The 11,328-nt window shown below is 43.9% G+C and overlaps 2 protein-coding genes across 2 annotated transcripts; both read right to left on the bottom strand.

Moving 5' to 3' along the window:
- Positions 1 to 1,982: 1,982 nt before the first annotated feature.
- foxf2b (forkhead box F2b) lies at positions 1,983 to 5,066 on the bottom strand. Its single transcript, XM_029500544.1, has 2 exons — positions 3,674 to 5,066; positions 1,983 to 2,232 (listed from the first exon to the last, which is right to left on the bottom strand). Exons 1-2 carry the CDS (start codon positions 4,647 to 4,649, stop codon positions 2,060 to 2,062), a joined length of 1,149 nt encoding a protein of 382 aa, XP_029356404.1. The 5' UTR covers positions 4,650 to 5,066; the 3' UTR covers positions 1,983 to 2,059.
- A 4,308-nt stretch (positions 5,067 to 9,374) lies between these two features.
- foxq1b (forkhead box Q1b) lies at positions 9,375 to 11,032 on the bottom strand. The gene has a single exon (XM_029500379.1). The coding sequence runs from the start codon at positions 10,843 to 10,845 to the stop codon at positions 9,952 to 9,954; it is 894 nt and encodes a 297-aa protein (XP_029356239.1). The 5' UTR covers positions 10,846 to 11,032; the 3' UTR covers positions 9,375 to 9,951.
- Between the last annotated feature and the right edge of the window lie 296 nt (positions 11,033 to 11,328).

Raw genomic sequence — 11,328 nt, 5'->3', positions numbered from 1 at the left:
GCACTCTGTGTGTGTGATGAAGCAGCTCTCTCTGAGTCTGATCTGTTTACCACACTCTAAAAATACCTTGTTGTTGCATTCCCAGAGACACAGGCCCTGTGTTTTCATTTGTTTACATGGTGTCTTCAAATGTCCACATGGGAAGGAGCCGCTTCAGGATGCAAAAGACTTTCAGCTGTGAGACAGGCCTAGGGTAGCTGTGAAACATGCAAAACTTGGAAATGTTCAAACTTAGGAAAATCTGATGTATTAAATAGCCTCTTTATTATCTTTATACTAAAACCTTTGACACTGTCATCAAACCTTTCATGGAATTTTCAAAGGTTGGCCTGTGTGGCTCTTGGCTTTGTGTATACTTTGTTTGTGGCATTGACAAAACAAACAAACAAACAAACAAAAAAAAAAAACACAACAGTAATCCTGCTTGTTCAAAGCTCTTATTAAATGCCACAGTCTTGGAGAAAAACCAAAAGCATTCGCACAAGTGCCTGAATTTTATTTGAGTATTTCCCTGTTCCCTGTGGGTGTCTCTTTCACAACACCTCACAGGGAAATATTCAACTTTTCATCATTCGAAAAAAGCGATAACTTTGCACATTGAGATTTCACACACAAAGTTAAACCCATTTAAATGCTGTTTATATATTAATAAACCAATGACAGTCCAGCAATATTATATATACAGTAATATCACTGACAGGAGACAATATCATTTTGCTTTTGATAATTTAATTCCAATTTCCTCATAATATTTGTGTCTTGTAGGGTTTTAAAAAGTTGGACTTTAACTTATAGTGGAGAGTTTTTATATAGGTGCACTTTAAACTTCACTTGACAATGTGCTTTTACACCTTCGCAACAACTTTATAATCACAGCTGAAAGCCAATGAAAAAATGGGAATTACCAACTTTGATAATGTTTCATCATCTGAAAGATCTTTGAATCTGAAAGAATTTTGGAGGAAGCCCTAAGTTTTGCACTAGGTTGTCATGTTGTACTCTGGCTTTAAATCTAGGGCATATCATTCATCCAAAAGCTGATGATCAGTGGTAGAAGAATGATTCAGGTCCTTGCCTTAAACAGAAGAAATGTACATATGCTCCATGCTGCATTAACACCAAGATATGTCCCATTGAAAGAATTAAGTATTCTTTATGCAGCATCACCCTCTCCGTCAGCGTTACACTGCTGTGCACCATATATTATTTTATTATAATTGCTGATGCAAAGCTGCGATCATCTTTTTAATGTTATAGCTCTTTGCAAGTAACTATACAATTATGGCTGTTTTATTAATACAAACAATAGAATTTGTATGTAAAATCCTTATGGGCAAAAGAGGCTACAGTGGAAAGCCAAAAAAATTTCAGTTTTAACTGACAGACATCATGGAAATGAAAATGTGGCAACAGTTTGATATGAAATTGATTTGGAACATGTTTCGTCTGCATTTAAAAGCCAACATAACTTCCTTTCAGTGCAAATGAAACTAGTTTTCCCTTCCGAACAGACATGAACTTTCATTAAAGGACAGAACTCTGGATGTAGCCTAAAATATATATCAGCTTTATTGAAACCTGTTACAGGAGAAAAAGTAAAGGATTATACAGTAAGTGCAAGGTTTGCCGGCAGTTCATGTTAGCCTAAAGCGTCGTGAGTTTATTTAATAAGATAGAACTTAGTTACATAGAATACAATTTGTTTGCATGTGTTACAGGAGCAAACACACTTCAAAATTGTGTTTCTGAATCTTATTTTGAAGGAGGAAAACGCTTGTCAGGTTTCATAAAAGGCAAAGTGGTTTATTTAAAAGGCCTCTGGAAGGTTGTTTCATCCATTTCCTTCAATGCATAGTTGAGTACCCCCCCCCTCCCAAAAAAAAAAAAAAAACTTTGGCTGCACAAACGCATAAACGTGAGAGTAAACACAAATACATCCTGGTTGGAATCCACCAAAAAAAAAAAAAAAAAAAAAAAAACAGGATAGAAAAGAAAAGTTGTCCGTTTCTTTGCTCTGGTGGGTCCTTGTGTAGTTTGCAGCGCACCGTGAGTGGAAGGCTCACATCACGCAGGGTTTGATGTCCTGACACACGCTCTGGGGGTGATGGTGGTGGTGGTGGTGATAGTAGGATCCGCCAGCCGAAGGGTGGAAGGACGAAATGCCGTTAAAGTTCAACACAAAATCTTTCCTGTCGCACACCGAGGAATGGCTCTGGTAGCGGGGGATCCCCACTGCGGGAGGACAGACAGGTGGACACTTTAACCCTCTGTTATTTTACAGCATCGTCTAACTGTTTCATTAACGTGCACAGAAAACAAAGAAAGAAAGAAGAAAACCTGACAGATTTGTTCTGATCGGTTAGCTGAAATTGTGTAAATAAAAATTTTTTAAGTAAGTACAGAAATACGTTTTTAATAATTGTTGGATATTTTTTTCTATAAAACTCCCACTTAATTAAAAAGCAGCGCATCGTCTTTTAACTGTTTTAAAGTTGTTACTGTCGTTGTTGTTGTTGTTGTTTTCTTTAATTCGTGTTTATTCTCTTCATCACTGATGCGTCTGAGGGTTGTTTCTCCCAAACCTTTGGTTGGATTTAAATCGGAATCAGTGTGGGTCATTTTGTGTCTGTGACTGAGTCTGTCTTTCCAGAAACAAAAATAAATTAATAAATAAATAAATGTGGAGGCTTCATTCGGGGTCATAAGGACTCCAGATGTGACTGTTTTTTTGGGATGACTTCAGGCTTTATCCTGCTCTGGGCCGAAGCCCATCCACAGCCTGTCTGACTGTCACTCCTGGTCCAGCACCAACCAGATTATCTTCTTAACCGACTCAGTTAAGAAAGTTTAACTGGGTTTTCTCGCCGGTGGACTCGGCGGCCGGGTGAAATCCTCCGCCGGTGTGGTCCGACCTGCTTAGTCTTTGTTTAGTTAACCTCTGGGACACTTTCGGGCTCCAGCATGGGTTTGCTCGCCTCGGTAAAATTCCAGGACTTCAGTATAAAGCTTCGGTGTGTTGTGATAAAGTAAATGAGCGTGAAACTAGAAGTGGTGAATTTAAATGACTGTTGTTGTTGTTGTTTTTTTTTTTCTTGAATCTGCTAATTTGGTTTAAATATATTTCGTACAGATGTGACTCAGCAGATCCTACAAATTTTACATTACATGACTGCCAGCAGCTCCAGGTGCTGTTTGTGTATTGTCTTAAAAATGTCTTTGAAAACTAGAACTATTTCAGTCAACATGTTCAGCAGCTCATGGTCTTTGGATGAGCAGTGCGACTGTATTTTTCAATATAATGAATTAAACAGTTATGCAGTTGTCTGACAATAAACTCTTAAAATGGGGAACATAATTAAACAATATAATTAATGTGTTGTATTTTTTGTATTTTCTCTAAGTTGCCGTACAGGAAATTAGCAGCTATTTGTCCTTATTTACACAAATAAAGAGCAAGCAACGTGAAACGTAAATAGTTCTATCAACAAAATTCTGTAAGATTCATCTTTTACTTTTCAGTCTTAATATTATGACAGGCCTGTGCTGCAGATAGAAACCAATGCTTTGTATTGGGCCTGTCTGAAGGTGGACACAGTGAAGGGGGTTTTACAGTATTTCATCTTTTTGGTTTTAGCTCTCAGGCTCAGCAGGCCGACAGAGGGGCATTTGGTACCTGATATGTCGGTGGAGTGGTTGTCCCTGCCGTTCTGGTGAAGGTAACTCTGCTCCAGGGAGTAAGGCGACATGCCGGAGTGTAAACCGGAGGATGCGGGGCTGCTGGAGGCTAGAGGCTGCTGTTTGATGTACGGGGACCCGCCGGAGGACGCCCAGTGTGCGGATGTGCTGGCGTACGGGGAGTGACCGTCCAGCGCGCTGGCCATGGCTGGAGAGGACGGGACAGGGCTGCTGCTGCTGTCTGGTCCGTACTCTCCGCTCGGCGGGACCGGACAGCTAGCCATGTACGTGGAGCCGGGGCTCGGGGACATGTGGGGCACGTGGTGGCCGCCGCTCAGCCCATCGTATCCCCCGGCCATTGAATTGCTCATCATGTCCAAGTTGTAGCTGTTGCTGTGACAAGCGAGGGTCGCGGATGGAGCCTGGAAATCAAAACTCTGCGGGATAATGGAGGTGCCGAAACCTATCCCATTCATCATCCGATACATGGGCTTCAGGGCTTGACATTTTCTTCTGAAGCCTCTGGGTCTGCGACGAAACGAGCCCTCTTCGAACATGAACTCGCTGCCCGGATCGATGGTCCAGTAGTGGCCTTTCCCCGGCCGGCCCAGCCCTTTGGGCAGTTTTATGAAGCACTCGTTGAGCGACAGATTGTGCCGCACTGAGTTCTTCCAGCCCTGATACGAGCCCCTGAAGAACGGGAAGCGCGCCTGCAGAAACTGGTATATCTCACTGAGTGTCAGCCGTTTAGTGGGGGAGCTCTGAATAGCCATCACGATGAGAGCAATGTAGGAGTACGGCGGCTTTTCTGGTCGTCTCAAACCGGAGCTCGTCTTCTTTCCTTTGACTGCGGTGGACGAACTTTCTGTGGCAGCTTGCGGGTTCAGCATGGCGGGGTGCAGGACGCCGGACGCCGGGCTGGATCTCAGAGGAGGCGGAGGGTCCAGCTGCTGCTGAGAGGTCTCGGTCGTCATGTCTGACGTACGACTGGCGTAGAAAGCAGAGAGGGAGGGAGAAAAGACGAGTCGCGAGAAATAAAAAGAAAGAAATATGTCGATCTAGCCGGATCGGTGTCCGTTACACCGGCAGTGGTCCTCAGAACCCCAGCGCAAAATGGAATGAAATCTGTCTCCAGTTACGCACGACTCTGCCGTTACGCACGGTGTTCCCTTGACGCATGAAGAACGCACAGCGGGTACGCACTGACAGAGAGGAAGAGGAAGAGAGAGTGGATGGAGCTTGTTATCTACAGGAGACTGAATGTCCAGAGCTTTAGGTCGTCACGCGGGCTCCACTTGGTATCACAGCGGCGGTCAACGGTTCTCTATGGTGGACCATCGAGGCCATCGACGGCCTGAACAAACTCTCAAGTGGGGGAAACACGAAAAGCCCTCGACTTATTGCGCAGGGCAGTCCAGCCAAACAAAGCTCTACCACCTATCATTTCATCAATCTTTCTTCCCTCAGAGAACCCCCCCACCCCCCCATCCTTTCTCCTTCTCCTCACTCCACGCCCGCAAATCTCTCTGAAATCAGTGACGAACGGAGCCACCCCCTCCGCCCTTCTTGCCAAATCTGGCCCAAGTCCACTTGCCGCTCTCAGCAGCGTTAAACCCCACTGTGCCCCACCCCCTCCACCACTTACTCTCACCAAGTTCGGATGATAAGCAACTATCAAACCTCCCCCAGGCATCCCAATCAACAGCGCCACACGACAGTCGCAGAGGGAAAAAAAGGAGATTTTCCCCTCTTTATATGCATGAAGCTGTGATTTGAAGCCGATGGGCCACAGATCAGACATTTTCCTGACACGTATAAACCAATACAATATGTGCAAAACGTTCAGAAACCATGATGCTCAAAACATTCACACAGGGCCGCACGAGATCTCCTGCAGATACTACCCAAACGCATCGCGGTCAAGCAATGAAAAACGCATCATCTTGTATTATTTGTATTATTTTGCTCATAATTTCCTCCCAAACTGCTCCAGAGGATAACAAAAATAAACCTTCCGCCGGTGATGGACTGGGACTGAGGATTGTGAGAGATGGAGGGTTGTGGTCTTTTACTCTGCGTGTGTAAGCGGGGGGTTTGCGCTGAGTAAATGACTTTGACATGAGTGGAAGCAGGCTTTTTCCATCAAGCCCGGCCCTGGATACCACACACATCGCGCCAGTGTCAGCTTACCGCCCCGGGCCAGAGTCGGTCCCATGGGCCCCACGTTCATTAGAGAGAAAAGCGAAATTAGGCGAGCGGGCGTCGACAGTTTCCTCCCCTATGGAGACATCACACACAGATTTGTCCAACATGATGGGAGTTATATATTCCATAGAGATAATATCAACATCCTACGATAGAGTTCAGATCTTGAGGATTTGAAAAAGAAGAAAAAAAAGCAGGGGTTCTTTTTTGGTTATGCTCTGCAATCTTTATATATATAGTCGTGTATTGAACATTGCAGTTTAATTTTTGGTTCATTTCAATATGTCCTTCCCTTCTTACGGGCCCTGCAAAAGTACAAATCCCAACACAACCAGTTAAATAAATTTGCAAATAAAAAAAACTCCCTATTTTTGTATTGATTCATACATACGTTTCCCTGCGCGTGGTTGTCATTTACTTTTTTGTGTCTTTTTTTTTGGGGGGGGGAGTGGTAGGTTTTTGTTTTTTTTTACTTTGTACATAGCCTGGAGGATTTTCCAAACAATAACCAGCAACAATAACCTTTGCACTTCTTTGGACAACAAAGGATGTGCGGATAAATTCATTTTTCCACCATGACAAACAGGGGCATTTTCGTTGGAGCTTTAACGGGCCTCAGAAATTTCCTGCGACATCAGAACTTCTGACCCCCGCCGAGATTCAGGATGCCCCGGCCCGCAGAGGGAATCTTTGTTCTGTTGCCCTTTGAGGACGCCACATGGCTGCTGATTTTTTAAATGGGGCCCTAATTTAGCCTTTTGGAAATATCAGGTGATCTGCCACCACCGAGAAAGTGTTTTTGATGGAGGAGTTTGGAATCAAGTCTTAGCAGGAGGCCCTCGCGAGCTTATCGCCGACATAATGAGGCCTCTGTGTTTGTTTTAATGTTTAGATGGAAATTGTTGATCCCTGAAAATATTAGATAGATGAGACTTTGCCTTTCCTCAGGTAACCTATTCCAAGTCTTTGGAAATCAATTGGCCGTGGCCTACCCTATATCATATAGCTATAAGATAGACCGAATCTTTTTTAAATCTCTCACTTGTTTGTGAAATTATCATCAACAAATATTGCAAAACCAGTCGCCCCCAAAATAACTTGGAGAAATATAGTCGTTCTGTTACATTTTTATGATTTATTCTTTGATTTTAATTAGGCCCAAAGAAAACAAAATAAATAAACTACAGTTGTGACAGTTAGCAGATTCAGATCCCCTTGACGGTAATCTAATATTATTCTGGCTGCTTCGGGTCTCTTCTGTGCACTCCGCCTGTTTCCTGTGGAGGTGCCGGGAGCTTTTGGAGCTGCCTCTCCGGGACTCTGAGGAGGTCAGGCGCGGTTCACTCCGCCGGAGTGACAGTCTGTTTGGACTTCCTAACATTGTGCCTGCCTTAAAGTTTGGTTTCATAACAGTGTGGGCCTTGTTCGCAGACAGAGAGCCTCACAGTCGGCCTGAGTTCTCCTCCTGCAGGCTGCTGCACCGTCTGCGTACTGTGGGGGTCGAAAGAGACGCAGGCACAGAGTTTTGTAAATATGGAAGAGGATGCAAACAGTGGTTGTACATAAAGGACAGGCCTGCTGCAGCTGCTACAGCCCCGTAGACAGGTGTGCTGTTCGGGCGTTTCACCTGCAGGTCGCAGCATTGTCCCTGAAAACAGGAGCCGGTCTTACCTGTCACCTGTCATACTGCATCGTGTAGACTCACTACTGCTGGTCTGCTGCTGCTCAAACACCAAAAGATTCTGTCTTTTGAATGAAACACGTGGATCTATATAAGCTACACCGCAAAAACCAACTCAGTAAATGAGTCCAGGTAGTATTAAATGAGTCGAAGTTAATTTAAATTCCTTATTTCAGTTCAGAATCAGAAGAAGATTGTAATAATACATTAATCAATCCTCCTCCTGCTTAACCTCAAAATAACTGTAATATACCAACAGGTCAAAAAAACTGCGAAAACTGCTCTGACAAAATCACAATTAAAATTTGATTATTAACATAATTGCATAATTTCAAAGCAAGTGAGCGAGGAAAGAGTTTGACCCTTCACTCTGTCCGAAGTGGTAACTTGTTTTAGTTGTAATTTTGTCAGAGTAGTTTCCCACTCAAACTTCCTTTTCATGGTAAATTGTGGGTTTTTTTTTTTCTTCTTACAATTATGTTTTTCAAAAAAGAAATAATTATTTCCAAGGCCTGATTTTAGTGGAAACTAAAGAGCCTGAACAAAATAAAAACGAACTCTAACTAATTATAATAATGATAATCATTTGTTGTTCGAGTTGTTGGAGATCAACAAGAAAATGTGATGACTTATTATTCTACATTTCAATTTCACATCAGTTTCTTATATCAAAAATGCCAGTATTGCCGGAAACGTGTTTTCTCATAATTTAGCAGTGTTTAGTGTTTGATACGAAGACAGTGTGCGCGGGAACAGGCGGCTGTCGATGCGGGCGTCTGTGTTTCAGGACCGCGGAGAGCAACCGAGCCCCCCACACCGCCATAAGCAGCAGCAGTCCGCCCCCCGGACACGTTCCGCCATCAGCCTGCAGGTCTATGAGTGTGCGGAAAGACAGCACGGCACATCACATCACATTGTCTGTGTGTGAACAAATCAGCTCAATTCATTTTAGTTATTTTTCAGTTGTTCCGGTTTACTATTCATATTGTTTTATAAACGGCTATATTTAGAACAAACTGCGTCAACAAACCATCCCATTTTCTGGTCAACGGCAGCTGTAAAAGTAATCGTAAAAATGAGATGTTCATATTAAATAAATGAAGAAAGAAAGGGAAATTATCTTATTGTTTATGATGAGCCTCTGTGGATGGATGTTCATGAAAGTTATACATTTGGAGCCTTATCGATGAGTTGGCTCATATTTGTAGAGCTGAAAACAACATTCATTTCAGTGTTTCACTGCAGAAATTGTCTAGTCTCTCAATAGTGCATCTGGATTTATTGTCCCTATGTCTCTATGTGATACAGTGCGAAGCATAATAATGGCAGGATTAAAATGTTAATTTATGTGAATGTAAATATTTTTTCGTCCAGGTTATTTCTTCTTTTTATTAGAAATTTAAGGCCAATTTTCATACACGATCATATAGATTGAAATTTACATTATTTTAGTCTACAATATTATGATTTAGATTAGATTAAATGACTCTATTCTGCATTTACTTGACATGAAATGGAAATTTGCTTGGCTACAAAACATCATACAGCTTCCGCAGCAATACGTTGCCTTCAGCCAGCATGTGCAGAGTAGTTATGATTCATGAAATGATTTTTTTATTATTATTATTTTAAAGGAGATGAAGAAGACACAGTCCCTTCATCAACATTGTCTACAGTAAAATATCTATATCTGTTGCTGGCCAGGTGTACGGCACATCCCCACCACCACACATCTATACACAGGCTTTCTCAGTAGACACTACTCTCGTGCCATTTCTTCCGTGAATCATGAAATAGTCGTTGAACACCAGGGTCCCATTGTTTTACGTTTTTTTATTCATAAAAATACCAGACATGCATGAATCATGATCTCAGCAAAATAGGGCATTTTCCATACGTTCCTTAGAGTAGCCACGTGATTTTCATCGCAGCTCAGTCAATATTTACTTTATATATATATTTAGATACATACATACATACATATATATATATATACCAACATTTTCTACAGCAGGTCATACAAAACATGAATATATAAATACATTAATAGATTTGGTTGATATCATACAGTAGAAATGACCATTGAACCATTATACAGGAATCCAAACAATCTCTGAAACACCTTAAAAACACACACACACACACACACACGCACACAAAAACACGCACAGTAGTGGAATATCCCGCGATGACAGCAACTCTTTGCTCAGTCATCACACAGTTAGATGTACATCAACAACACGCCATGTTTGTTTTTTTTTATGACTTACAGTGGTCATGCTGAGACAGAGTCTCACACAGTTAAACAGCTAAAGTACTGAAAGCGAGGGGCGCCCACAAAAGTGCACATCAGGGGTCAAAACACAGAGTCTGACGTCGGTCCGGCCGTTTCAGGATAGCAGGGAGTCTATATGGAAGCCTCTCGCCTTGCTGGGCACCCTGAACGCGGCTTCGGGTCCTGCCGTGCCCGGTGCCGTCTGCTGGAGGTATGTGAGTGCGTCTCTTGCGGGCTCCATGCTGCTGCAGCTGTATGCCGCTTCTGATAGGTAGATGTGCTGCGCCGGGTAGTTCAGGGGGTACGGCAGCACATGGGCCCCCGGGGGCCAGTAGAGACGGGGGGCGTGGGCCTCCGCGTCAGCGTGGCTGTCCTCCCTCTGTTTGAAAGGCGTGCTGAGGATGCTGTCAATGGCGAAGGAGCTGGAAAACTTGGCCCCCACCCTTTCCTCTGGGGCGGGGAGGCGGGTGTCTTCGCTGAGGATGTCTGGGCTCTCCTGCTCCTTGGGGGGCCTTTTGGCGATGCGCTTCCTCCTGCGGCGGAACACTCCGTCGGCGAAGGTGTACTCGCTGTGCGGGTTGAGCATCCAGTAGTTGTCCTTGCCCCACGGCCTAGATGGGTCCCGCAGCACTTTTAGGAAGCAGTCGTTGAGTGACAGGTTGTGGCGCACCGAGTTCCTCCAGCCAGTGTAGCTGCCTCGGAAGAACGGAAACTTCTTCATCAGGTAATCGTTGATCTCTGCCAGAGTGAGGCGGCCGCTGCTGGATTCCCGGATGGCCATAGCGATCAGGGCGATGTAAGAGTAGGGGGGCTTGGGTCTGCGGGTGTAGGGCTTCCCCTTGCTGCCGTCGCCAACCTGAGTGACAGGTGCCGGGCTGTTGGCCACGCAGTCCCCGTCAGACCCCAGCTCGTCTCCGGACAGAGGAGACGGGACTCCCCCCTCTGCGTCCACACACAACTCCAGCGGCTTCTGCACGAAGTGGTGCGCAGAGAAAACTTCAAGTTTCATTTCTCCACAGTAAAGAGGGATTATCTTCTGCCTCTGGTTTGAGTGTCGCCTCAGCTGAGCTGCCAAACAGGTGTAGCAAGTCTTCAGAGTAGAAGGGTCTGTGTGTGTCTGTGGTGTGGAGCGCTGGATGCACCCTCTGCCTCAGTGTGGAGCAGCTGAATACAGATCTGTCTCCGGAGACAGGCTTGTCTTGCTATAATATAATGCCTGAGAAAGGGACGGCCCACAGGCGGAGTTTACAGCACAAATCCATTGAAGCGATTGAGTGATTTATGCATGTTTACAATTGGACTCTGAAAAAAAAAAAAAAAAAAAAAACAGTTGTGGCAATTCCTTTAAAACCAATCTATCTATCTATCTATCTATCTATCTATCTATCTATCTATCTATCTATCTATCTATCTATCTATCTATGATAAACGATAAACGATAAAAACACTCACATTGTTTAGCCTTCTCTGGAGTCAGGTCCATTGAATAGGA

The sequence above is a fragment of the Echeneis naucrates genome, chromosome 4 (assembly GCF_900963305.1).
Source record: "Echeneis naucrates chromosome 4, fEcheNa1.1, whole genome shotgun sequence".
Classification (NCBI taxonomy): domain Eukaryota; kingdom Metazoa; phylum Chordata; class Actinopteri; order Carangiformes; family Echeneidae; genus Echeneis; species Echeneis naucrates.
Note: the sequence above shows the minus strand (reverse complement) of the source record. Positions and strands in the feature narration are given on the sequence as shown.

Excerpts from the sequence above, each read along its gene's own strand:
- foxq1b (XM_029500379.1), bottom strand. The coding sequence starts at position 10,845 with ATGAAACTTGAAGTTTTCTCTGCGCACCACTTCGTGCAGAAGCCGCTG.
- foxf2b (XM_029500544.1), bottom strand. The coding sequence starts at position 4,649 with ATGACGACCGAGACCTCTCAGCAGCAGCTGGACCCTCCGCCTCCTCTG. Across the intron at positions 2,233-3,673 it reads CCACTCCACCGACATATCAG|TGGGGATCCCCCGCTACCAG; the intron begins GTACCAAATGCC and ends GTCCTCCCGCAG.